General features: G+C 48.1%; 1 protein-coding gene across 3 annotated transcripts in view; it reads right to left on the bottom strand.

Moving 5' to 3' along the window:
* Nucleotides 1–25626, bottom strand: part of golga4 (golgin A4) — a 220065-nt gene that overhangs the window by 18150 nt on the left and 176289 nt on the right. For all 3 annotated transcript variants that reach the window (XM_038809827.1, XM_038809826.1, XM_038809825.1), the window contains 4 exons: nucleotides 14707–14736; nucleotides 9930–9998; nucleotides 8574–8649; nucleotides 3651–3751 (listed from right to left, as the gene is read on the bottom strand). In XM_038809827.1, the coding sequence (XP_038665755.1) occupies nucleotides 3651–3751; nucleotides 8574–8649; nucleotides 9930–9998; nucleotides 14707–14736 (276 nt within the window). The remainder of the gene's footprint in view (nucleotides 1–3650; nucleotides 3752–8573; nucleotides 8650–9929; nucleotides 9999–14706; nucleotides 14737–25626) is intronic.

Here is a 25626-nt window from a genome sequence, read left to right on the forward strand (position 1 = left end):
ACGTTCTCCCCGTGTGGGTGTGGGTTTCCTCCGGGTGCTCCGGTTTCCTCCCACAGTCCAAAGATGTGCAGGTTAGGTGGATTGGCCATGCTAAATTGCCCTGAAGTGTCCAAAATTGCCATTAGTGTTGGGTGGGGTTATTGGTTGATTGGTGGATGGGTGTAGGGTGGGGGTGTGGGCTTGGGTAAGGTGCTCTTTCCAAGAGCCGGTGCAGACTTGATGGGCCAACTTCTGCATTGTAAATTGTATGATACATTTGCTTCTTTTGCAAATCACTTTGAATTTGTACCCTCTCGTTCTTGATCCTTTTCCCTCTTGTTCTTGATCCTTTTCAAGGGGGAACTGTTTCTCCCTTTCCAGTCTGTCCAGCCCCCTCATGATTTTGAACATCTCTATCAAGTCTCTTATTAGCCTTCTCTCCAAGATAATAGCAATAATATTTTATTGTCACAAGTAGGCTTACATTAACACTGCAATGAAGTTACTGTGAAAATTCCCGAGTTGCCACATTCCAGTTGGGTGCAGAGTGGGAATTCAGAATGCCCAAATCACCCAACAGCACATCATTCGGGACTTGTGGGAGGATACCGGAACACCCGGAGGAAACCCACACAGACACTGGGAGAACGTGCAGACTCTGCACAGACAGTGACCCAAGCCGGGAATCGAACCCAGGACCCTGGTGCTGTGAAGCAACAGTGCTAACCACTGTATTGCAGTGCCGCCCTGAAAGAGTAGTCCAAACCTCTCCAATTTATCATTCCTGGAATCATTCTCGTAAACATTTTCTGCACTCTCTCCAATGCATTCACATCTTTGTTATAGTGTGGAGCCCAGAACTGCACAAAATATTCCAGCTGAGGTCTAATTGGTGTCTTGTATTAGTTCAGCTCTTGTATTCTACACCCCTATTAATAATGGCCAGAATACAATTTGTCTGATCAACTGCTCTCTCTACCTCTCCTACTACCTTCAATGGTCTATGCAGAAAGACACCAACATTCCACTACTGCTGCATCCCCTTCATAATTTTGCCCCCTTATTTTGTATTGTCTCTTGATGTTCTTCCGATTCACTTGCCGAGGTGGAACAGTGGCTGGCACTTTGGCTCACAGTGTCAGGGATCTGGGTTCAAATCTGACCTTGGGTGGCTGTGTAGAGTTCTCATTTTCTCCATGTCTGCTTGGGTTTCTTCCAGGTGCTGCAATTTCCTCCCAAAGTCCAAAGACGCATAGGTTAGGTGGCTTGGCCATGTTATATTGCCCCTTAGTGTCCAAACGTTAGGTGGGATACAGGGATAGGGTGAGGGAGTGGGCCCAGGTGGGGTGCTCTTTCGGAGGATTGTTGCAGGCTCCTTGGGCCGAATGGCCTCCTTCTGCACTGTAAGGATTCTGAGTGCAGCTCCAACAACACTTAAAAAGCTTGACACCATCGAAAATATAGCACCCTTTCCACAAAAGTTCATTCTTTGCACCACCATCTCATAGATGCTCTACAGGACCTCATTAAGGCTCCTTAGGCTGCACCTTCCAGATCCATGACCACTACCATTTAGAAGGACAAGGATGGTAGATACATGGGTACATCATCATCTGCAAATTCCCCTCCAAACATCTCACCATGCTGACTCCGAAATATATCACCGTTCCTTTACTGTCGCTGAGTCAAAATCCTTGAACTCCCTCCATTACAGCACTTGGCATCTACCTACACCACAGGAACTTCAGAGGTTCCAGAAGGCAGCTCACTACCACCTTCTCATGGACAGTAAATACTAGCCTGGTCAATAATGCCCACATCCCATAAACAAATTTTAAAAAAGGGTCAGAGCAAAAACCTTTGAGTGGTTAAGAGTCATACTTGGCACAGAGTAAGATAAGATCATTAAACTAGGATAGTTGCGATAATTGAGGACATCCCAGTGCATCACTGTCACAGATCCTCAATGCTGCATTCTAGTCCAAGCTGATGACAGTCCCACTATTATCTAGCTAAAAGTAGAGATGTTTGCAGTGTTACATTTATAATTCCTCAGATAGTACAACTGTCTTTGCATACAGCAAGCTTTGGGCAGTGTCCACGCTTGGGGGCTTAAATGGCAGGTTACAATTGTGCCATACAAGCCCTAGGCAATAAACAACTCCAACAAGAGGGAGTTAAAGGCCACCCGTTAATGTTTAATGGCATTACCATCACCAAGTACCCCAAAATTAATTTGCCAGGGGTCATTATTAGCCAGAAACTCCAATGGATCAGTTACGTAAATGCCACAGCTACAAGGGCCGGTCTACAGTTAGATATTCTGTGAAGAATGGCTAACTTCCCAATTCCTCAAACCCAAACTATAGACCTACAAGACACAATTCAGGAATGCTATTGCAATAACAGTCAACAACTTCAGCACCATTCAGACAATATTCCAAATGATTATCGCCCCATTATTAGCCTAAACATTTTCCACTGTACCACCGGCATCTCTTGGCTGTAGAGCTTACTATCTTCAAGGTGCACTGCTACAAGTTGCCAAAGTTCATTTAGCAGCACCTCCCAAATCTGACACCTCAACCACCGAGAAGAACGAGGCCACAGGTGCATGTAAATACCTTCACCTTCAATTTACACACTATAATAATTTGGACATATATCAGTGCTCCTTCATTGCCAGCAAACTTAACTGGTTCATTAATGTACTTCAGGGAAGAGAATTGGCTTCCCCCCCAACAATAATGCCTGCACGTGATTTTATTCTATACCATATAGTCAACTCTTCCAGTCCTCAAAGGCTAGCAGGGCATTCTGTTGTACATATTCCCATAATTAAATGAAGGCCAGTGACATTTTTTCAGAGAAACTTTGGAAAGGTAATAAAATCAACCATGCTACTTCCCAAAACATTCTGAGAACATTTTAAAATCTACTTAAAGGTTTTACATTTTAGTAAGTTTCTCTTTAGTTCCATGAAAAAATCTTGTGCTGTTTGAGAAATAAATGAAAACATTTATATTTTTCACTTCCGACTCATGGACTTCTGCAGGTCACATAGATAATATTTTACTATGTAGGATATAGTTTTATCAGTCTCAACCTACAAAGACTGATGGTGGGCTGGTTTAGCTCAGTGGGCTTGACAGTTGGTTTGTGATGCAGAACAAGGCCAGCAGCACGGGTTCAATTCCCGTATCAGCAGAGAATTCTGAATTCTCCATCCGTGTACCTGAACAGGCGCCGGAATGCGGCGGCTAAGGGCTTTTCACAGTAACGTCATTGCAGTGCTAATGTAAACCTCCTTGTGACAATAAAGATTGTTTATTTTATTTGATATCAATCATTTGAATACCAGTAAAACTATGTTGAAAGGGATCTTCACCCATTTATTCAATACTCCCTCCCTGCCGTATAACTTCAACTTTGCTCACAGAAATGAAAAAGTGAATGAATAATGAAAAGAATGGTGAAATTAGCACAGAAAAACTTCTGGCAACAGGAAACTCAACAAGAAAATCATCTGAAGGCAAATAAAAAAGTGATTCTCAAAATGCCATAAATATATTAGCACTTGTCAAATACTTTGCTTTTTTCTTTTTAAAAAAGTGCACTGAAATTTCAAGGGTTTAAGTTATCGAATAGCACAAAATATCATAATGCCATACCTTAGTTTCCTTTCCCATCATGTATTCAAAAAGGACTTTCTTAAGGTATTCTAATTCTGTGGGCTCTGTTATCCTAGAACCATCAACAGCATAGTTTCCATCTGTTCAGCAAAATGCGAAAATATAAGTGGGGGAGAAGCAGGTTAAAACTTGACAATCCCAATATTTCAAAATAAAAAACATAATTAGTTAAATTCAAACGCAGATAGAAAAACAATAACTTGAATTGTTTGGAGGAGGAGATAAAGACAGTTGTTTTTGAGTTGAATTGAATTATAATGATGCATACCATATCAAAACAAGTCACAATCTACGCAACTGGCTCAGGGCGTGAGACAAGCTCTGGGCCACAAGTCTTCAGGACTATTGCCAGAATATTGTCAGGGCCTTTGCAGTATCCTTCAGCTGTTTCTTGATATTACGCGGAGTGAATCCTTGCCCATGGACTGCATGGGGTCCAAAGATGATGTTGAGGACTCCCAGGGCAACTGCCTTCCAGCTGTATAATGGTGTGTCCTGGGCCTGTCCTGTCCCACCGGCAGGACATAAAAGATGGTGGATGTTAGGAGGGAGGACTTTGCAGACATGCCTAATCCCGGTTTCACTCTTTTTTTGCTTCCTTTGTAGCAATTTCAGAGGCCATACGAGACCTTTCATAGAATTTACAGTGCAGAAGGAGGCCATTCGGCCCATCGAGTCTGCACCGGCTCTTGGAAAGAGCACCCTACCCAAGGTCAACACCTCCACCCTATCCCCATAACTCAGTAACCCCACCTAGCACTAAGGGCAATTTTGGACACTACGGGCAATTTCTCATGGCCAATCCACCTAACCTGCACATCTTTGGACTGTGGGAGGAAACCGGAGCACCCGGAGGAAACCCACGCACACACAGGGAGGATGTGCAGACTCCGCACAGACAGTGACCCAAGCCGGAATCGAACCTGGGATCCTGGAGCTGTGAAGCGATTGTGCTATCCACAATGCTACCGTGCTACCCATTGAAGTCACATATGGGGCAGAACAGGTAAGGATGGCAGGTTTCCGAAAGGACATTAGTGAGCCAGTTGGGTTTTTATGACAATCAACAACGGTTTCATGATGACCCAGATATTTTATTGAGTTTAAATTCCACCACCTGACACCCTGGTTGCTATACGAGCTTTGTTGTACCGGGTCTCAGCGTCGGTCTGTGACCTCCAGTTAGGTGTCATGAGTCACAACCACAGTGGATAACCCGTCCCCCAGGAGCCAATCCCCCCCAACCTGGGGTGTGCCTCGAAGAGGCCGGGAATTGTCGAGTGTGCCAGGATGAATGTGTCGTGCACACTGCCCGTGTATTGGGTGCAGACATGCATGATGCACAGCTGATGGTCACACACCAGCTGCACGTTCATCGAGTGGAACCTCTTTTGGTTTGTGTAGAGCGGCCTGACATCTGCAGATGCCCATAGGGCGGCATGCATCCCGTCGATCACCCCTGGACCCAGGGCATCTCAGCGATGGCGGTGAACCCCACTGTCCGGGCACCCTACTGGCCTCGGTCCACGTTGAAATGGATGTGTTGTGTCGACTAGACATATAGGGCCTCCATGATGGCATGTATTCAGCTGAGCAACGAGTTCTGAGAGATCACAGACAGGTCCCCACTCGGCGCCTGGAAGGGTCCAGTGGCGTAGAGGCTCAAGGCGACCGTCACCTTGACGGCAACCGGTAGCGGGTATCCTCCCCCATTCTTTTGAAATAATTTTTATTGAAAAAATTTGAATTTATACAACAGCAACGAACCATAATAAAATACCAAAAATAACAATAATATTAGCAATCATAAACATTCGCCCCACCTCCATGAACAATACAGCATTTTAACAACGCAAATTAACACAATATTACGTTACATAATAGAAACTACAATAAGGAACACCCCCCCCCACCCCCCCGGTTGCTGCTGCTATTGACCAAGATACCTATCTTTGAGCCAGGAAGTCCAGAAAAGGCTGCCATTGTTTATAGAATCCTTGTATTGATCCTCTCAGGGCAAATTTGACCCTTTCCAATTTTATAAATCCCGCCATGTCAATGATCCAGGTCTCCACACTTGGGGGCCTCGCATCCTTCCATTGTAGCAAGATCCTTCGTCGGGCTACTAGGGACGCAAAGGCCAGGACACCGGCCTCTTTCGCCTCCTGCACTCCCGGCTCTACCCCAACTCCAAAAATCACGAGTCCCCACCCTGGTTTGACCCTGGATCCAACCACCCTCGACACCGGCCCCGCCACCCCCTTCCAGAATTCTTCCAGTGCTGGGCATGCCCAGAACATATGGGCGTGGTTCGCTGGACTCCCCGAACATCTGGTGCACCTGTCCTCACCCCCAAAGAACCTACTCATCCTAGTCCTGGACATGTGGGCCCGGTGCAGCACCTTAAATTGGATGAGACTAAGCCTCGCACGAGGAGGAAGAGTTGACTCTCTCCAAGGCATCCGCCCAAGTTCCGTCCTCTATCTGCTCCCCGAGTTCCTCCTCCCATTTAGCCTTCAGCTCCTCCACTGATGACTCCTCCACCTCCTGCATTACCTTATAGATGTCAGACACCTTCCCCTCTCCGACCCACACCCCCAAAAGCACCCTGTCCATCGTCCCCCGCGAGGGCAGCAAAGGGAATCCCTCTACCTGTTGCCTAGCAAACGCCTTTACCTGAAAGTATCTGAACATGTTCCCTTGGGGAAGCCCAAATTTATCTTCCAGTTCCCCCAGGCCCGCAAACCTCCCGCCAATAAACAGGTCCCTCAATTTGCTGATGCCTACTCTTTGCCACCCCCTAAATCCCCCATCCCTGTTCCCTGGGATGAACCGATGATTGCCACCCAATGTAGCCTCCATCGAGCCCCCTGTTTCCCCCCTATGCCGTCTCCACTGTCCCCAGATTCTTAGGGTCGCCGCCACCACCGGCCCCGTAGTAAACCTCTTAGGGGAGAGCGGCAACGGTGCCGTTACCATGGCACCCAGGCTCGTACCTCTACATGACTCCATCTCCATTCTTTTCCACGCCGCCCTCCCCCCTCCCATCACCCATTTACGCACCATTGACACATTGGCCGCCCAATAGTACCCCAGAAGGTTTGGGCAGCGCCAGCCCGCCTCTATCCCTCCCTCGCTCCAGGAACACCCTCTTCACTCTTGGAGTCCCACGTGCCCACACAAAGCTCAAAATACTGCTAGTCACTCTCCTAAAGAAGGCCTGGGATAAAGATGGGCAGGCACTGAAAGAGGAACAAGAACCTCCGAAGCACCGTCATTTTGACGGACTGCACCCTCCCCGCCAATGACAATGGGCAGCATGTCCCACCTCTTGAACTCCTCCTCCATCTGATCTACAAGTCTGGTGAAATTATATTTGTGAAGAGTCCCCCAGTCCCTGGCCACCTGCACCCCCAGGTACCTAAAGCTCTCCCCTGCCTGCCTAAGCGGGAGCCTACCAATTCCTTCCTCCTGGTTTCCAGGGTGCACCACAAACACCTCACTCTTGCCTAAATTTAGTTTATAACCTGAAAAGGTCCCAAACTCAGCTAGCAGCTCCATCACCCCCGGCATCCCTCCCACCGGGTCCGCCACATACAGTAACAGGTCATCGGCATACAATGACACCCTATGTTCCTCCCCACCTCGCACCAAACCTCTCCACCTCTCTGAATCCCTCAACGCCATCGCCAGCGCTCGATTGCCAGTGCAAACAACAAAGGGGACGTGGGCAACCCTGCCTGGTCCCTCGGTAAAGCTGGAAGTACTCCGACCTCCTCCCATTCGTGGCCACGCACGCCATCGGTGCCTCATATAGTTATCCTCCCCCATTCATCCGTCCCTAGTGCCAGGATCTGGCATACATGTCGCATTGTCCCACTGCTAACTGGAGTCTTCGACGGCATGCCTGGTCCAGCAGGTCCTCGAATAACAGATACTGCCGCTACAGGGCAAGGCATCATGCGGTGCCTCCTTTGCACCTCCTCCTGTCCGCGTGTGGCGGCCCGCTGTCCATCCTCAGTGGCTGTCTCCGGTTCCTCTGGCAGACGCTCTGCGACTGCAAATCCTAATCTCGAGCAACTCCAGCTCATACAGCCACAGTGGATCCCCTCGGGCTGCTGGGACAAGGAAGAAGCCACCATTGCTGGTTGAATTCCAATATCCATTTTCCGCAGGGGGTGAAAGGCCGACAAGGTAAGCATGGTGTGTACTCCATGCCCAACCATGTCCGCCAGGCTACATGGTGGCCCCGTTTGGCACTGCGGACCCTGCCCCCGAATGGCTTGACCCCCTCCCCAGGTCCCCTGCACTGTGGAGGCCTCTGGCCGCCGTACCTACTGCCAGGGGTATCATCAGCTTGCGATACCCATGCCGACGGTATGTTCCGTGGCCCCCATCCCATGGCCCCCCGATAAGGGTTACTCTGGCAGCACAGTAGCACAGTGGTGGGCATCACAGTAGCACAGTGGTGGGCAGCACACAAGCACAGTGGTGGGCAGCACAGTAGCACAGTGGTGGGCAGCACAGTAGCGGGCCGCACAGTGGTTAGCACAGTTGTTTCACAGCTCCAGGGTCCTAGGTTCGATTCCTGGCTTGGGTCACTGTGCGCAGTCTGCACGTTCTCGCAGTTGTCTGCGTGGGGTTTCTTCCGGATGCTCAGGTTTTCTCCCACAGTCCAAAGATGTGCAGGTTAGGTGGATTGGTCATGCTAAATTGCCATTAGTGTGAAAAAGGTGGGGTGGGGTTACTGGGAGAGGGTGGAGGTGTGGGCTTGGGTAGGGTGCTCTTTCCAAGAGCCGGTGCAGACTCGATGGGCGAATGGCTCCTTCTACACTGGAAATTCTATGATCTATGATCTCCCTCTGTCTATATTAAAACCAAATAAGATTCCCAATTTCACACCTTTGTATGGAGTCCCAAATGGTTGACAGACAGGAATTTTCTCATGAACCCTAAGCCGATCTCGATGTGAATGAATCTGGGGAAAAAACAAAAGAACAATAATTGAATAGGAGTTTGGTGACTTCCGGTGGCGGCCATGGAGGAGTAGGTTCGCACCATTTGATAGCTCCCGCCTGTAACAGACTTTTGGACCTTTCTCCCCGTTATTTTCGGATTTTATGAAATAAATCAGTGACGAGTGAGACAGTAAGGAGAAATCCCCCTCCAATATATGGAGAAATTGAACAGAATGGGCGTGTGAGAAGACAAGTCCTATCAGGGAGAAGCAAGCAGAGCTGGTAACGCGGGAAGCATGGCGGAGAGCAAGGGCCGTGGGGATCGACACAGTGGTCGACGGAGCAGCTGGTGAAGTTTTCGAGGATTGCTTCGCCAAGCTGAAGGAGGACACACACTGGACCCGATTAAGGCTTCGATGGTCAAGTGGTTCAGAATCAGGAAACCTGGGAGAGGATCCAGGAGGTCGAACAAATGTTGTCCGAGCACGAGGGTATATAACCGTGCTGGAACGAAGGTTGGGATGATGAACCACTGCCAGAAAAGAATGCAGGAGAAGCTGGAGAACATGGAGAATTGGTCCAGGAGGCAGAATCTCAGAATTGTTTGCCTCCCTGAAGGCAGTGAGGGATCGGATGCGAGGACTTTTGTGACGGACACGTTGAGAAAAGTGATGGGGACTGGGGTGTTCCCTCGGCACTGGAATTGGACAGAGTGCACAGAACCCTCGCAAGGAAACCCAGAGCGAACGAGCACGCCCGAAGCTGAGGCAATGCCAACGGTACTAAAAACATGGGTAGTGCCAGGTCCAGAGGTAGCGATCTTTGCAGTGTTGGAAGATCCGGGAGTTCAGGGGGGCAAAGAGGCCAAAGTCTTGGCCTTTGCCTCCCTGGTAGCCCGGATGGATCTTGTTAAGGGGAGGGACTCGAGCCCCTGAGGTTAGAGACCTGGGTTAGTGACATGGCGGGTTTCTCAGGCTTGAAAAAAAATAAGGTTTGCCTTAAGAGGGTCAATGTTTAGGGTTCTCCCGAAAATTAAAATGTCAGCAGATGCCGTATTCCGGGGGGGGGGGGGGGGGGGGGGGGGGGGGGGTTTGGGTCGCGTATTGTTGTTGTCTAGTGAAGTGCGTGAAGATTGGGCTGGGGGAGTACTGTTTATTTACCATGTGAAGTCATTGTTTATGTCACTGTTATAAAAATTTTCAAATACCAAAATAAAATATTATTGGAAAAAAAAGAATAGGAGTTTGGCTGAGGAAATAAACCAAAGATTATATCATATAAAATGTAAAATCGGTTTTACCTGCTCTCTAAGCTCCTGTTCTTGGAGTCTAGCATCATTAACAAGAGTAGTTTTCTGTCCTAGCTGAGCCTGTTAAGTAAAAGTATCATAGCATCAAAGATTTTGCTAAAATTGCAAATAAATTTGAAACTTGGGGTGCATTTATACAAGAATCTGACAGTGTGAAGTAGATCACAGAATCTACAGTGTAGGAGGAGGCCATTGGGCCCATCGAGTCTGAACTGGCCCTTGGAAAGAGCACTCAACTTAATCCCATGCCTCCACCCTATCCCAGTAACCCCACCTAACCTTTTGGACATTATGGAGCAATTGAGCGTGGCTAATCCACCAAACCTGCACATGTTTGGACTGTGGGAGGAAACCGGAGCACCCGGAGGAAACCCACGCAGACACAGGGAGAAAATGCAAACTCCACAGAGTCACCCAAGGTCGGAAGTGAGCCCAGGACCCTGGAGCTTTGAGGCAGCAGTGCTAACTGCTGTGCCACCGTGCTGCCCCTTAAACTTAATATTTATTTTAATGTAATTGATTAATTAGTACTAAATTTAATAACTATTTATTTTGACACAATTAATTAATTAGTGCAAGAAATGTCAGTCAGCGGGGTGCAGTGCTCTAACTGTAGATGTGGGAGGTCTGTGACGCTTCCGGTGTTCCGAATGTACCCAATGCTCCAGTGTACCGAATGGCAGCTCCTCACAGACAGTGCGGTTCGGTTGGAGCAGCAGTTGGATGCACTCAAGAGCATGCAGATGGCGGAAAGCGTCATAGACAGGAGTATAGAGACGTGGTCACACCCAAGGTGCAAGCAGATGGGTGACCACTAAAAAGGGCAGACAGTCAGTGCAGGAATCTCCCATGACTGCCCCGCCTCTCTATTACTGCTTTGGATGCAGGGAGGGCCAATAAGTGCAGAAGAGCGATAGTTAAAGGGGACTCTGTAGCCCAGGGCACAGATAGGCACTTCTGTGGTTGTGAGAGAGTCCAGGATGTTGTGGTGTCAACCTGGTGCCAGGGTCCCTGATATAGAACATAGAACAAAGAGTGCAGAAGGAGGCCATTCTGCACATCGAGTCTGCACTGACCCACATCAACCTTCACTTCCACCCTATCCCCTTAACCCAATAACCCCTCCTAACCTTTTTGGTCACGAAGGGCAATTTATCATGGCCAATCCACCTAACCCTGAACATCTTTGGACTGTGGGAGGAAACCAGAGCACCGGAGGAAACACACGCAGACACTGGAGAACGTGCAGACTCCGCACAGACAGTGACTCAATATCACTGAACGGCAGCGGGCATCCTGCAGGGAGAGGGTGATAAGGAAGAGGTGATGGAACATGTTGGTACCAATGACATAGGGAAAGAGGGATGAGGTTTTGTATCAAGAAGTCATGGGAGTTAGGCAATAGAAAGAGCAGGACCTCTCGGGTTGTAATGTCTGAATACTCCTAGTGCCACATGCTCTTGATTACAGGAGTAGGAGAATAGCACAGATGAATGCGTGGCTTAAGAGTTGGTGCAGGAGGAAGGGTTTTAGACTCCTGGACCGTTGGGGCCATTTTTGGGGAAGGTGGGATTTGTACAAGCGGGACGGTCTACAACTTAACCAGAGCGGAACTAACATCCTTGCTGGTTGGTTTGCTAGAGCTGTTGGGAAGAGTTTAAACTAGTTTGGCAGGGGGAGAGGACACAGATTGATAGCAGAGTTGGGACACAGTACAACATAGAAAAGCAGTCAGGTCAGAGGGAATACAGCGGTAGTAAGTTTCAAGAGAGTAAGACAAGGCTGAATGGCCTCTACTTGAATGCCAGGAGTAATAACGGTAAAATGATGTTAAGAGTGATGACTGACACGTGTAATTATGATATAATAGTTATCACAGAGACATAATTGAGTGAGGGGCTGGATTGGCAGCTCAACATCCCATATAGAATCTTCAGACACGACAGAGGAGGGGGTAAAAGAGGCATTGCATTATTAGTTGAGGAGGCAGTTACTGCAGTAAGGAGAGATGGTATCATGGAGGTGGCATCAAATGAAACTATGTGGATAGAATTTAGGAATAAAACACGGACAGCTATGTTGCTTGGTGTTTATTAGAAACCCCAGATAGTCAGTGGGAAATTGAGGAGCAAGTATGTGCGTAATCCGCAGAGGGGTGTAATAAAAATGACAGTATTGATATTAGGGTGATTAAAACTTTCCCAAAATTAATTGGGATAGTTATCATGTTAAGGGCTTAGATCAGGGGTGGGCAAACTTTTCCGTGCAAGGGCCACATTCAGAAATTCACAATTTTAAAGGGCCGCATAGTATATTAAGTAAAATAATTAATATTTAAATAGCCAAAATAAAGGTCTTTAAAGAAAAAAAAGCACATTTATTTGAAAAACAAACTCAGTAAGTAACAGAACAATGTCAATGAGAATGATGCATCTGACTGCAGTCATTTACCAGTTTGTTGAAATCAGGTGTCAAGTTGCTTGTGCTGATCCTTAACACTGACAGAAGCACAGCCTGGCCGAGTCAACGATAAAAACGCGCGTAGTGGGGTGGATGAGTGGGGCTGCCTTATTGGTCGGTTTAGTTGGGTGTACGACCAATAGGAGTCCAGGTCACAAACAATAATAAGGCTTATTGTTTGTAACCTGGACTCCTATTGGTCGCATACCCAACTAAACCGACCAATGAGACAGCCCCAATCATCCACCCCACTACGCGCGTTTTTATGCGGCCCGCCATTATTCAATAAGCGCATTTACTTCAGCGGCTTTTCCCCGGCGGCTTTTCAAAAATGCCGGTTATGATTCCGGGCACCTCATTGGCGGGCCGCATAAAAACCTTTGTCGGGCCGTAGTTTGCCCACCCCTGGCTTAGATGGAGAGTTCTTAAAACGTATGCAGGAGAACTTTTTAGCTCAATATGTAGAGGATCCAACAAGGGAAGGTGCAGTGCTGGACCTAATTCTGGGGAATGAAGCCGGACAGGTGGTTGATGTGTTGGTGGGGGAGCATTTTCGTGATAGTGATCACAACATGGTTCAATTTGAATATTTTATGGACAAAGAAATAGACAAGTTGTAAAAAAAGGTTTGGGACTGAGATTTTGAGATCTATAGAAGAGCTGTGTTGGGGGGGGGGGGGGGGGGTTCAAAAATGAAATGGGGAGGGCACAGGCCTAATATGTTTCCTCTCGGGTAATTGGAAAGTGTAACAAACCCAGAAGACCATGGATGACCAGAGGCATTCCGGAAAATAGATGAACCATGCATGACCAGAGACAGAAGGAAAAGGCAGGCTTTTAACAAGTGTAGAGGGAGCAGGTCTGCAGAGGCATTAGTGGAGTACAGAAAGTGCAGGATGGAGCTTAAGAAATTAACCAGAAGAGCAAGGAGGGGATACGAGAAAGCTCTGACTGGTAAAAGTAGGAAAAAGCCAAAGCTATTCTGTAAGTAGATCAATGGAAGAGGATATCCGGGGAAAAGAGTAAGGCCCATCATGAAGGACCAAGGGGGAATCTGTGGGTGGAGCCAAAGCACATTGGTAGGCTGGTGAATGAATATTTCACATCTGTCTTCATCCAAGAGAATGAGGAGGTAGGGTCAATTACAAGGGGACACAAGTTCAAAGTGACGGGCAGAAGGTTTAGGGGGATTTGAGGAAAAACATTTTTACCCAGAGGATGGTGATGATCTGGAGTGTATTGCCTGGAGGGCGGGATGCCTCCCATCTTTTAACAAGTACCTGGGTGAGTACTTGGCACGCCATAACATTTAAGGCCAAGTGCTGGTAAGTGGGATCAGGTGGGCAGGTCAGGGCCCTTCACACATCGGTGCAGACTCGATGGGCCAAAGGGCCTTTTCTGCACTGTAGTATTCTGTGATTCTGTTAGATCGGTCACTGATCCTGGAATCAGGGTAAACTTGCCTGTATCTGTGATACTGTTGTGAAGCAGGGCCTCTTCAGATCAATGTTAAAGATGAGCAAATGTACCCTTGGTTTAATGAGTTTGAAGGATTTAAAATCTAGCATCTACTAAATAGCAACAAAAGTAAAAGGTGGTGCAGTAACTCAAGTGATCAAGCATTTCACTCTTAACTCTGAAGACAGGAGATGTTTTTAATTTGAAAATATAGAACTGTGCGTGAAAAATGTTAAGTATTTAAATTTTAAGGATTAGGATTGTTTTATTCAATTAGATTTTCTTAATATCTGCAATATGGGAAATGAAGATTTTCGTGACATTTGGCTCTTAAACCCTGCCAGTTTTGCATATTATTCAATAGTTCAACCAATCAATGATGAACAGCAGACATGCTTGGTTTGGAGATGTTCTCAGAAAACTAAGAGCAAAACTGCATTTAGATAGTTCAGCTTGAAGCCACACTAGGATTCCAAGAATGTCCACATTCCTTTTTGAATCTGCCTTGAGAACATTGAATAAGTGCAGGCAAGCCATATCATATTAAGCATTAAAACCAAAACATATTGCACAAAGGAAAGTGTTACTAAAAACGCAAGCTTTTTATCAGCACATTAAACATAACTAACTACTGATTGCAATTAGTCTAAAACACTAAAACTAATTGTTTGTGAATACACAACCTGCTTAGAACTCCTGAACACCGTTCAAAATATTATTCTGGAACGATCAAATGCTTTCCATAGTTTTTCATTGTTCTGCATATTATTTAAAACTGTCCTTCCTTGGATAATTGGATCTAAATATTAGCCAGCAATTGGAATAAAAAATCATTTTCATACTGTCTCACCTGCAAGTCTGTCACTGTTAATGGATGCCCCTGCATAAAATCAACCAAAAAGAGACATAAAAATATCAATATAATAACTTGATGGCATACTTGAACTCTTCATTAATAGCATCTATGGTTATTTTATTATTTCTGTGGACATTTTTCTGGCTTTTGCTAATATAAATTCTCACAAGATTAAAATATCTAGATAACCCTGAACAGTTAATTTAATGGTGCATATTCAAGGCAACAAATAATGAAATGAAAATCGCTTATTGTCACGAGTAGGCCTCAATGAAGTTACTGTGAAAAGCCCCTAGTCGCCACATTCCGGCGCTTGTCCGGGGAGGCTGGTACGGGAATCGAACCGTGCTGCTGGCCTGCTTTAAAAGCCAGTGATTTAGCTGTGAGCTAAACCAGCCCAATATATAATGTGAGAAATAGTTGATAGGGTATTTTAAACCATGCCACCTTGGTGGGCTGTGGTCAAACGTGCTAAAGCTACCCCTCCAGAAACAAACATACTCCTGCGTGAACTGAGGCAGGCTTGGATGAATCGGAAAAACGTGCATTGGAGTTTCAGGTCTGCGATTGTAATAAGTGAGGCCCCGACCCTCAGATTTTGACAGTCGTTTGGTTTGTGACAGTCGACTGATGAGTCGTGGGGCGAGATTCTCCGCAAATGCGGAGAATCGTAAAGGCTGCCGTGGGACAGGCCGTGACCCACGGCAGCCTTCACGCCCACTTCCGGGGCCAATTCTCCCCCCTGGGCGGGGCTAGGAGCGTGGCCCTGTGCGTCACGGCGGCGCGGCCTTGACGACGGTCGTCAAGACCGCACGAGAAGTCTCACGCCGGCACGGCCGAGCATGCGCAGGTTGGACAACGCCAACCCGCGCGTGCGCAGTTGGCGTCTTTTCCCTCAGCCGCCCCGCAAGACGTGGCGGCTTGATCTTGCGGGGCGGCGGAGGGAAAGAGTGCGTCCGTTACGGACAGCGATCAGTGGGCACCAATCGCGGGCCTATGCCCTCCTTGGCACAGCCGTGGTACTGCCGTGCCAATCGGGCCCCAAACGGGCATCTGGTGCCCGTTTCACGACGGCAGCGAGCAGGTGTGTTTGCTGCCGTGTTGAAACGGGCGTGAGGACTCAGCCCATCGGCCTCGGAGAATCGCCGCTCGCCGTAAAAAACGGCGAGCGGTGATTCGTGGCGTGGGTCGGGGAGAATAGCAGGAGGGCGTGAAAAATGTCGGGAGGCCCTCCCGCTATTCTCCCACCCGGCGTGGGGGGGCGGAGAATCGCGCCCGAGGTATCTGAGGTCAGGTAATGGAAGATGGGGCAAGTGGATCAGCAGGCAGTGATTGTGGATCAGGAGGAGCAACAGTGTTTCCCTCTGGTCATTCAAGCAATCTTTACTGCGATTGGCCATCCCCACCTATGATGTCTCCTCTTTCACAAATGCTACTCCAACAGTCCTCACCCTAGCCCCACAATTTCTGCCAGACCCCATCTCATCAACTAAACCGCCCTCACCATTTTGGATCAACTTGCTCCCCGTCTACATACCCCATATTAGAATGTTTTCTGATTGCTGGCGACTATCAATGGTCATAGTTTCAGCCAGACAGCATTTCAAGATGACTAGCAAGCAGGTTGCAATGAGAGGGGGAAAGAAAGATAATGGTGCCCCCCATGAAATGTGGGACAATCTCTGTATCCTGAGGATTTTCAGGATGTACCGCTCCCTTTCTCGACATAAAAAAAGTCCCCCAAAACTCCCATTGCCATATCGAGGCTATAAGTGTGTTTAACAGATCAGATATTAATATTAAGCAAATTATTTGGGAGTACACAGAACAGTTATGCTTTTTGTCCATCACACTATATTCTTTTTAAATCTAGAAGCAAATTGTGCAGTACTACCTAGCTGCACAACACTGGACAGCCATTCGAGGAAGATGGTGTGGTCACCCGTGTCAAAGGTTGGTAAGGGTGAGGTGGTTACTTTACTTTTGTGACTTCGATAATGAAGAAATAAGTTGATAACAAATCTTTGGGCAAAACAGGGGCGTTCAAACTAGAATGTCCAACTTCAGCAGAGGGCAGCAGAGCGAAGCTACTAATTGGCTGTTCTGGGGAGATTTGCATATGTGCAGTGCAGTCAGCGTAATTTGAAGAGGTACCTGTGCAAGAGACCTGAGGTGTTCCGAGTGAAGGCAAGCATGCAGCAGAGCGGAGCTACTGATTGGCTGTTCCGGGGAGATTTACATACGTGCAGTGCGGTCAGCGTAATTTGAAGGTGGTTTGTGAAGGGGCTGTTGTCAAGTGACAGTTAAACCCGAAACACTTCCTCAGTGTTTCCCTCCCTACCCCCTCTTCTAACCAAAAAAAAAACAACCGTGGTGTCGGGAAGGTAAGTTTATCTCTTTAAAAACTTACCTTGAAGGGTGACATCACAGCAAAGCAGTGACCTGATTGGCTGGTAAGGAAAGTGCTCCTATTAGCAGTTGCTGGGAGAAATTTAACTCTTTGTGTGTTGGTGAGTATTGTGATTGGTAAGTAAAATCTTTATTCCTTTCACTTATTAATTATTTGATACTATATTTGTAATCAGTTAAGGTAAAGGGTAAAAATGGCAGGAGATCCCAGACCCGTGTTATGCTTGTCGTGCGCAATGTGGGAGTTCAGGGACGCGGCCGATGCCCCGGACTCCTACATGTGCACGAAGTGTGTCCAGCTGCAGCTCCTGTTAGACCGCATGACGGCTCTGGAGCTGCGGATGGACTCACTCTGGAGCATCCGCGATGCTGAGGTCGTGGACAGCACGTTTAGTGAGTTGGTCACACCACAGATTAGAATTGGTGATGGAGACAGGGAATGGGTGACCAAAAGGCAGAGAAAGAGCAGGAAGGCTGTGCAGGTGTCCCCTACGGTCATCTCCCTCCAAAACAAGTATACCATTTACAGGTATACCGTTTTGGATACTGTTGGGGGAGATGACTCACCAGGGGAAGGCTCATGGCACCGTGACTGGCTCTGCTGAACAGAAGGGCGGGAAACAGACTGGCAGGGCTATAGTCATAGGGGATTCAATTTTAAGGGGAGTAGACAGGCGTTTCTGTGGTCGAAAACGAGACTCCCGAATGGTATGTTGCCTCCCGGGTGCTCGGGTCAGGGATGTCTCCGATCGGCTGCAGGACATACTGAAGGGGGAGGGTGAACAGACAGTTGTCATGGTGCATATAGGCACCAACGATATAGGTAAAAAGAGGGATGAGGTCCTACAATCAGAATTTAGGGAGTTAGGAGATAAGTTAAAAAGTAGGACCTCAAAAGTTAGTAATCGCAGGATTGCTACCAGTGCCATGGGACAGTCAGAGTAGAAATTCAAGAATAGTCAGAATGAATACGTGGCTTGAGAGATGGTGCAGGAGGGAGGGGTTCAGATTTTTGGGACATTGGAACCGGTTCTGGGGTGGTGGGACCATTACAAACCGGATGGTCTATACCTGGGCAGGACTGGAACCAATGTCCTAGGGGGTGCTTTTGCTAACACTGTTGGGGAGGTTTTAAACTAATGTGGCAGGGGGATGGGAACCAGATTAGGAAGTTAGAGGTCAGTAAAGAAGCAGCAACTAAAGCCAGTAAGGTACGAGACAATAAACTCAATGTCACTAAGGGGAAGAGTAGACAGGGACGAGATGATGAACGCAAAAGGACAGGTGGTCTGAGGTGCATTTGTTTTAATGCGAGAAGTGTAGCAGGTAAGGCAGATGAACTTAGTGCTTGGATCAGTACCTGGGAATATGATGTTATTGGTATTACTGAGACTTGGTTGAGGGAAGGGCAGGACTGGCAACTGAATATCCCAGGGTATAGATGCTTCAGGAGGGATAGAGAGGGAGGTAGAAGAGGTGGAGGAGTTGCATTGCTCGTTAGAGATGATATCACAGCTGTGATTAAGGAGGGCACGATGGAGGATTCGAGCACTGAGGCAATATGGGTGGAGCTGAGAAATAGGAAGGGTGCAGTAACATTGTTGGAACGTTAATGACTAGGGTAAGAGTAGGGCCAGTCAAGGACAGTTGTGGGAAGTTGTGTGTGGAGGCTGAGGAGATAAGCGAGATACTAAATGAATACTTTTCGTCAGTATTCACTCAAGAAAAAGATAATATTGTGGAGGAAAATGCTGAGACCCAGGCTATTAGAATAGATGGCATTGAGGTGCGTAGGGAAGAAGTGTTGGCAATTCTGGACAAGGTGAAAATAGATAAGTCCCCGGGGCCTGATGGGATTTATCCTAGGATTCTCTGGGAAGCCAGGGAAGAGATTGCTGAGCCTTTGGCTTTGATTTTTAGGTCATCATTGGCTACAGGAATAGTGCCAGAGGACTGGAGGATAGCAAATGTGGTCCCTTTGTTCAAGAAGGGGAGTAGAGATAACCCCGGTAACTATAGGCCGGTGAGCCTAACGTCTGTGGTGGGTAAAGTCTTAGAGAGGATTATAAAAGATACGATTTATAATCATCTAGATAGGAATAATATGATTAGGGATAGTCAGCATGGTTTTGTGAAGGGTAGGTCATGCCTCACAAACCTTATCGAGTTCTTTGAGAAGGTGACTGAACAGGTAGACGAGGGTAGAGCAGTTGATGTGGTGTATATGGATTTCAGTAAAGCGTTTGATAAGGTTCCCCACGGTCGGCTATTGCAGAAAATACGGAGGCTGGGGATTGAGGGTGATTTAGAGATGTGGATCAGAAATTGGCTAGTTGAAAGAAGACAGAGAGTGGTAGTTGATGGGAAATGTTCAGAATGGAGTTCAGTTACGAGTGGCGTACCACAAGGATCTGTTCTGGGGCCGTTGCTGTTTGTCATTTTATAAATGACCTAGAGGAGGGCGCAGAAGGATGGGTGAGTAAATTTGCAGACGACACTAAAGTCGGTGGAGTTGTAGACAGTGCGGAAGGATGTTGCAGGTTACAGAGGGACATAGATAAGCTGCAGAGCTGGGCTGAGAGGTGGCAAATGGAGTTTAATGTGGAGAAGTGTGAGGTGATTCACTTTGGAAAGAATAACAGAAATGCGGAATATTTGGCTAATGGTAAAATTCTTGGTAGTGTGGATGAGCAGAGGGATCTCGGTGTCCATGAACATAGATCCCTGAAAGTTGCCACCCAGGTTGATAGGGTTGTGAAGAAGGCCTATGGTGTGTTGGCCTTTATTGGTAGAGGGATTGAGTTCCGGAGCCATGAGGTCATGTTGCAGGTGTACAAAACTCTAGTACGGCCGCATTTGGAGTATTGCGTACAGTTCTGGTCGCCTCATTATAGGAAGGACGTGGAAGCTTTGGAACGGGTACAGAGGAGATTTACCAGGATGTTGCCTGGTATGGAGGGAAAATCTTATGAGGAAAGGCTGATGGACTTGAGGTTGTTTTCGTTAGAGAGAAGAAGGTTAAGAGGTGACTTAATAGAGGCATACAAAATTATCAGAGGGTTAGATAGGGTGGACAGCGAGAGCCTTCTCCTGCGGATGGAGGTGGCTAGCACGAGGGGACATAGCCTTAAATTGAGGGGTAATAGATATAGGACAGAGGTCAGAGGTGGGTTTTTTACGCAAAGAGTGGTGAGGCCGTGGAATGCCCTACCTGCAACAGTAGTGAACTCGCCAACATTGAGGGCATTTAAAAGTTTATTGGATAAGCATATGGATGATAAGGGCATAGTGTAGGTTAGATGGCCTTTAGTTTTTTTTTTCCATGTCGGTGCAACATCGAGGGCCGAAGGGCCTGTACTGTGCTGTATCATTCTATGTTCTATGTTCTATGTTACTACAACCCTCCCAAAAGCGAGCATGAAGTAGAGGTACAAATATGCAGACAGATTATAGAAAAAAGTAGGAGCAACAGGGTGGTTGTGATGGGAGATTTTAACTTTCCCAACACTGAATGGGATTCGTGTAGTGTTGGAGGCGTAGATGGAGCAGAGTTTGTAAGGAGCATCCAGGCGAGTTTTTTAGAGCTGTATGTAAATAGTCCAACTCGGGAAGGGGCCATACTGGACCTGGTATTGGGGAATGATCCCGGCCAGGTGGTTGATGTTTCAGTCGGTGATTACTTTGGGAATAGCGATCACAATTCCGTAAGTTTTAGAATACTCATGGACAAGGACAAGAGTGGTCCGAAAGGAAGAGTACTAAATTGGGGAAAGGCAGAGTATAACAAAATTCGGCAGGAGCTAGGGAATGTGGATTGGGAGCAGCTGTTTAAGGGTAAATCCACATTTGAAATGTGGGAGTCTTTTAAGGAAAGGTTGCAGGACAGACATGTTCCTGTGAAAATGAAAGATAGGAATAGCAAGATTAGGGAACCATGGAACACGGGTGAAATTGTGAGACTAGCTAAGATGAAAAAGGAAGCATACATAGGATCGAGGCAACTCAAAACTGATGAAGCTTTGGAGGAATATCGGGAAAGTAGGACGAATCTCAAACGCGCAATAAAGAGGGCTAAAAGGGGCCATGAAATATCTTTGGCTAACAGGGTTAAGGAAAACCCCAAAGCCTTTTATTCGTATGTAAGGAGCAAGAGGTTAACTAGAGAAAGGATTGGCCCACTCAAAGACAAAAGAGGGAATTTATGCGTGGGCTCAGAGGAAATGGGTGAGATTCTTAATGAGTACTTTGCATCGGTATTCACAAAGGAGAGGGACAAGACGGATGTTGAGGCTAGGGATGGATGTTTAAATACTCTAGGTCAAGTTGTCATACGGAAGGGGGAGGTTTTGGGTATTCTAAAAGACATTAAGGTGGACAAGTCCCCAGGACCGGATGGGATCTATCCCAGGTTACTGAGGGAAGCGAGGGTCGAAATAGCTGGGACTTTAACAGGTATCTTTGCAGCATCCTTGAGCACGGGTGAGGTCCCGGGGGACTGGAGAATTGCTAATGTTGTCCCTTTGTTTAAGAAGGGTAGCAGGGATAATCCAGAGAATTATAGACATGTGAGCTTGACGTCAGTGGTAGGCAAACTGTTGGAGAAGATACTGAGGGATAGGATCTATTCACATTTGGAAGAAAATAGACTTATCAGTGATAGGCAGCATGGTTTTGTGCAGGGAAGGTCATGTCTTACAAACCTAATAGAATTCTTTGAGGAAGTGACAAAGTTAATTGATGAGGGAAGGGCTGTAGATGTCATATACATGGACTTTAGTAAGGTGTTTGATAAGGTTTCCCATGGCAGGTTGATGGAAAAAGTGAAGTCGTATGGGGTTCAGGGTGTACTAGCTAGATGGATAAAGAACTGGCTGGGCAACAGGAGACAGAGAGTAGTGGTGGAAGGGAGTGTCTCAAAATGGAGAAAGGTGACTAGTGGTGTTCCACAGGGATCCGTGCTCGGACCACTGTTGTTTGTGATCTACATGAATTACCTGGAGGAAGGTATAGGTGGTCTGATTAGCAAGTTTGCAGATGATACTAAGATTGGTGGAGTTGCAGATAGCGAGGAGGACTGTCCGAGAATACAACAAAATATAGATAGATTGGAGAGTTGGGCAGAGAAATGGCAGATGGAGTTCAATCCAGGCAAATGCGAGGTGATGCATTTTGGAAGATCAAATTCAAGAGCGGACTATATGGTCAATGGAAGGGTCTTGGGAAAAATTGATGTACAGAGCGATCTGGGAGTTCAGGTCCATTGTACCCTGAAGGTGGCAATGCAGGTGGATAGAGTGGTCAAGAAGGCGTACAGCATGCTTGCCTTCATTGGAAGGGGTATTGAGTACAAGAGTTGGCAGATCATGTTACAGTTGTATAGGACTTCGGTTCGGCCACATTTGGAATACTGCGTGCAGTTCTGGTCGCCACATTACCAGAAGGATGTGGATGCTTTGGAGAGGGTGCACAGGAGGTTCACCAGGATGTTGCCTGGTATGGAGGGTGCTAGCTATGAAGAAAGGTTGAGTAGATTAGGATTGTTTTCGTTGGAAAGACGGAGGTTGAGGGGGGACCTGATTGAGGTCTACAAAATTATGAGGTATGGACAGGGTGGATAGCAAAAAGCTTTTCCCAAGAGTGGGGGTGTCAGTTACAAGGGGTCGTGATTTCAAGGTGAGAGGGGGAAAGATTAAGGGAGATGTGCTTGGAAAGTTTTTTACGCAGAGGGTGGTGGGTGCCTGAAACGCTTTACCAGCGGAGGTGGTAGAGGCGGGCACGATAGTGTCATTTAAGATGCATCTGGACAGATATATGAACGGGTGGGGAACAGAGAGCAGTAGACCTTGGAAAATAGGAGACAGGTTTAGATAAAGGATCTGGATCGGCGCAGGCTGGGAGGGCCGAAGGGCCTGTTCCTGTGCTGTAATTTTCTTTGTTCTTTGTTCAGTAAGCCCATAAGAGCATGGTTATGAGGTTTCGGATTTCCTTTCTGCATTTTTGAGCTCCCTATTGCATATTTCTCTTTGGCACATTAAAAAAAGCACTGTTTTTTTTCAAGTAGTTTAGAAAACCTCTCCAAGGATTTCCGGTGGCTGTGATGGATCAGTAAGCCACACATCTGGGAGCTCCCGGTTTAAAGAGATTTTTCGGCTCTTTTGAGAGCCCAAAACGGAAATTTTTCGACGTCTCCCGGTGGGGGAAGGTGTGCTGAACGACTTTCCCTGCAGTCCATGACTCGAACTCGGAGTGGAAAGGGGGAAAAAACAGCAGCAGCTCCTCAGAAAAAACGGGGGAAGGGATCCAAGATGGCCGCCGACAGAGCTCCAGAGGAATGGAGACTCTGGGCCCAGGAACAACAAACTGATCTCCTGCGCTGCTTTAAAGAATTCAAGGATGAAGTACTGAGCTCTCTGCAGGAAACGAACAGAAGGATGTCAGAGATTTAGTCCACCCAGGGTGCTGCCATCAAGAAGTTGCAGACGCAGGCCATTGAACGAGAGGAGGAGGCCGTGGTCCTCGTGAGTAAGGTGGGGGGGCACGAAGCACTCCACAAGAAGTGGCAGGAACGCTTTGAGGAGCTGGATCACCGCATGAGGCGGAAAAACCTGCGGATCTTGGGCCTTGCAGAGGGGCTGGAGGGATCGGACCTGACAGCCTATGTGGCTGTAATGCTGAATTCGCTAGTGGGGGCCGGATCTCTCCATCTGCCCTTGGAGCTGGAGGGAGCGCACAGGGTGCTGGCCAGGAGGCCCAAGGAAGATGAACCCCCGCGTGCGGTGCTGGTGAGGTTCCACCGGTTCAGTGATCGGGAGTGCGTGCTGCGCTGGGCCAAGAAGGTGAAGAGCAGCAATTGGGAGAATGGGGTAGTGCGGATCTACCAGGACTGGAGTGCGGAGGTGGCTAAGCGGCGGTCCGGATTTAATCGGACGAAAGACGTGCTTTATAGAAAAAAGATAAAGTTCGGAATGTTGCCGCCCGCGTGCCTGTGGGTAACTTATTCGGACCGGCATTATTATTTCGATTCCCCGGAGGAGGCGTGGGCCTTCGTGCGGACGGAGAAACTGGACTTGAACTAGGGGTTGGGGGTTGCGAGGCCGGCTGTAAGATATTAGTGCTGGATTCTGCTGTTGCTGTGTTCTCTTTTTCATCTGTTGTTTTCTTCTTGTTTTAGTACTTTTGCAATTTTGATATGGTTATTTACGGAGGGGTTGTTCTGCTATGTTTTTGTTTTTGTGCTGTGGGACATTGTCTGGGCTGTGTATCTTGAGGGGAGGGTCGGGGGGGTATGTTGTATTCTATGCCGGAGTGGGGGTATGGAGTGGGGCTGATATTTGGGAGCTGCGTCAGAAGGGTGTGGTGGGGCAGTGCAAAAGCGCGGGCTTTCCTCTGGTTTCCCGTGCTGCGGGGCTGGGGGGTGGAGATGGTGACGGGGGAGGCGGGGCCTTAACTGGTTCTTCCCCGCGCTGGAGCGGTGCCAGGAGGAGGGATAGATTGGGGGATGATCCCACTTCGGGAGGGGTCGGGCTATTGGCTGGAGTTTCCGGGGTCAGCAGAAGTTAGCTGACCCACGGAAGTACAATGGAGGACGGTTCGCGGCTGGGAGGGTTCCTAGCCTGGGGGGGAAGGGAGGGGGGGGGAAAGGGGAATACCGGGTTGCTGCTGGTAGGGTCAAGAAGGAGCTGGTGGGGACTGGGGGGACAGAGGTGAGGGGTTGTCGCTATGGGGACGGGGTAGAGCAGGGGGTGCTGGCCTGGGGCGGGCAGTCAACGGGCTATGGCTAGCCGACGGGGGAGGGGGGGCGGGACGCCCTCTGATCCGGTTGGTCACCTGGAATGTGAGAGGGTTGAATGGGCCGGTGAAGCGGTCGAGGGTACTGGCTCACCTGAAGGGTCTAAAGGCGGATGTGGCAATGCTTCAGGAGACCCACCTGAGGGTGGCGGACCAGGTCCGCCTGAGGAAGGGATTGGTGGGGCAGGTTTTCCACTCGGGGTTGGATGTGAGGAACCGGGGAGTGGCGATTCTGGTGGGGAAAAATGTGTTGTTTGAGGCATCGGAGGTGGTGGCGGATAAGGGAGGTAGGTATGTGATTGTTAGGGGCAGGCTACAAGGAGAGAAAGTGGTACTGGCTAGTGTGTATGCCCCAAATTGGGACGATGCGGGCTTTATGAGGCGTATGTTGGGACGGATCCCGGATCTGGAGGCGGGAGGTCTGATCATAGGGGGGACTTTAATACGGTGTTGGATCCTTCACTGGATCGGTCCAGCTCTAGGACGGGTAGGAGGCCGGCGGCGGCCAAGGTACTGAGAGGGTTCATGGACCAGATGGGTGGGGTGGATCCATGGAGGTTTGTAAGGCCGAGGGCACGCGAGTACTCTTTCTTCTCCCACGTACATAGGGTCTACTCTCGGATAGATTTCTTCGTGGTGAGTAGGGGACTGATTCCGAGAGTGGAGGAGGCCGAGTATTCGGCCATTGCAATCTCCGACCATGCTCCGCATTGGACA

This window comes from Scyliorhinus canicula, chromosome 10 (genome assembly GCF_902713615.1).
Source record: "Scyliorhinus canicula chromosome 10, sScyCan1.1, whole genome shotgun sequence".
NCBI classification, from domain to species: Eukaryota; Metazoa; Chordata; class Chondrichthyes; order Carcharhiniformes; family Scyliorhinidae; genus Scyliorhinus; species Scyliorhinus canicula.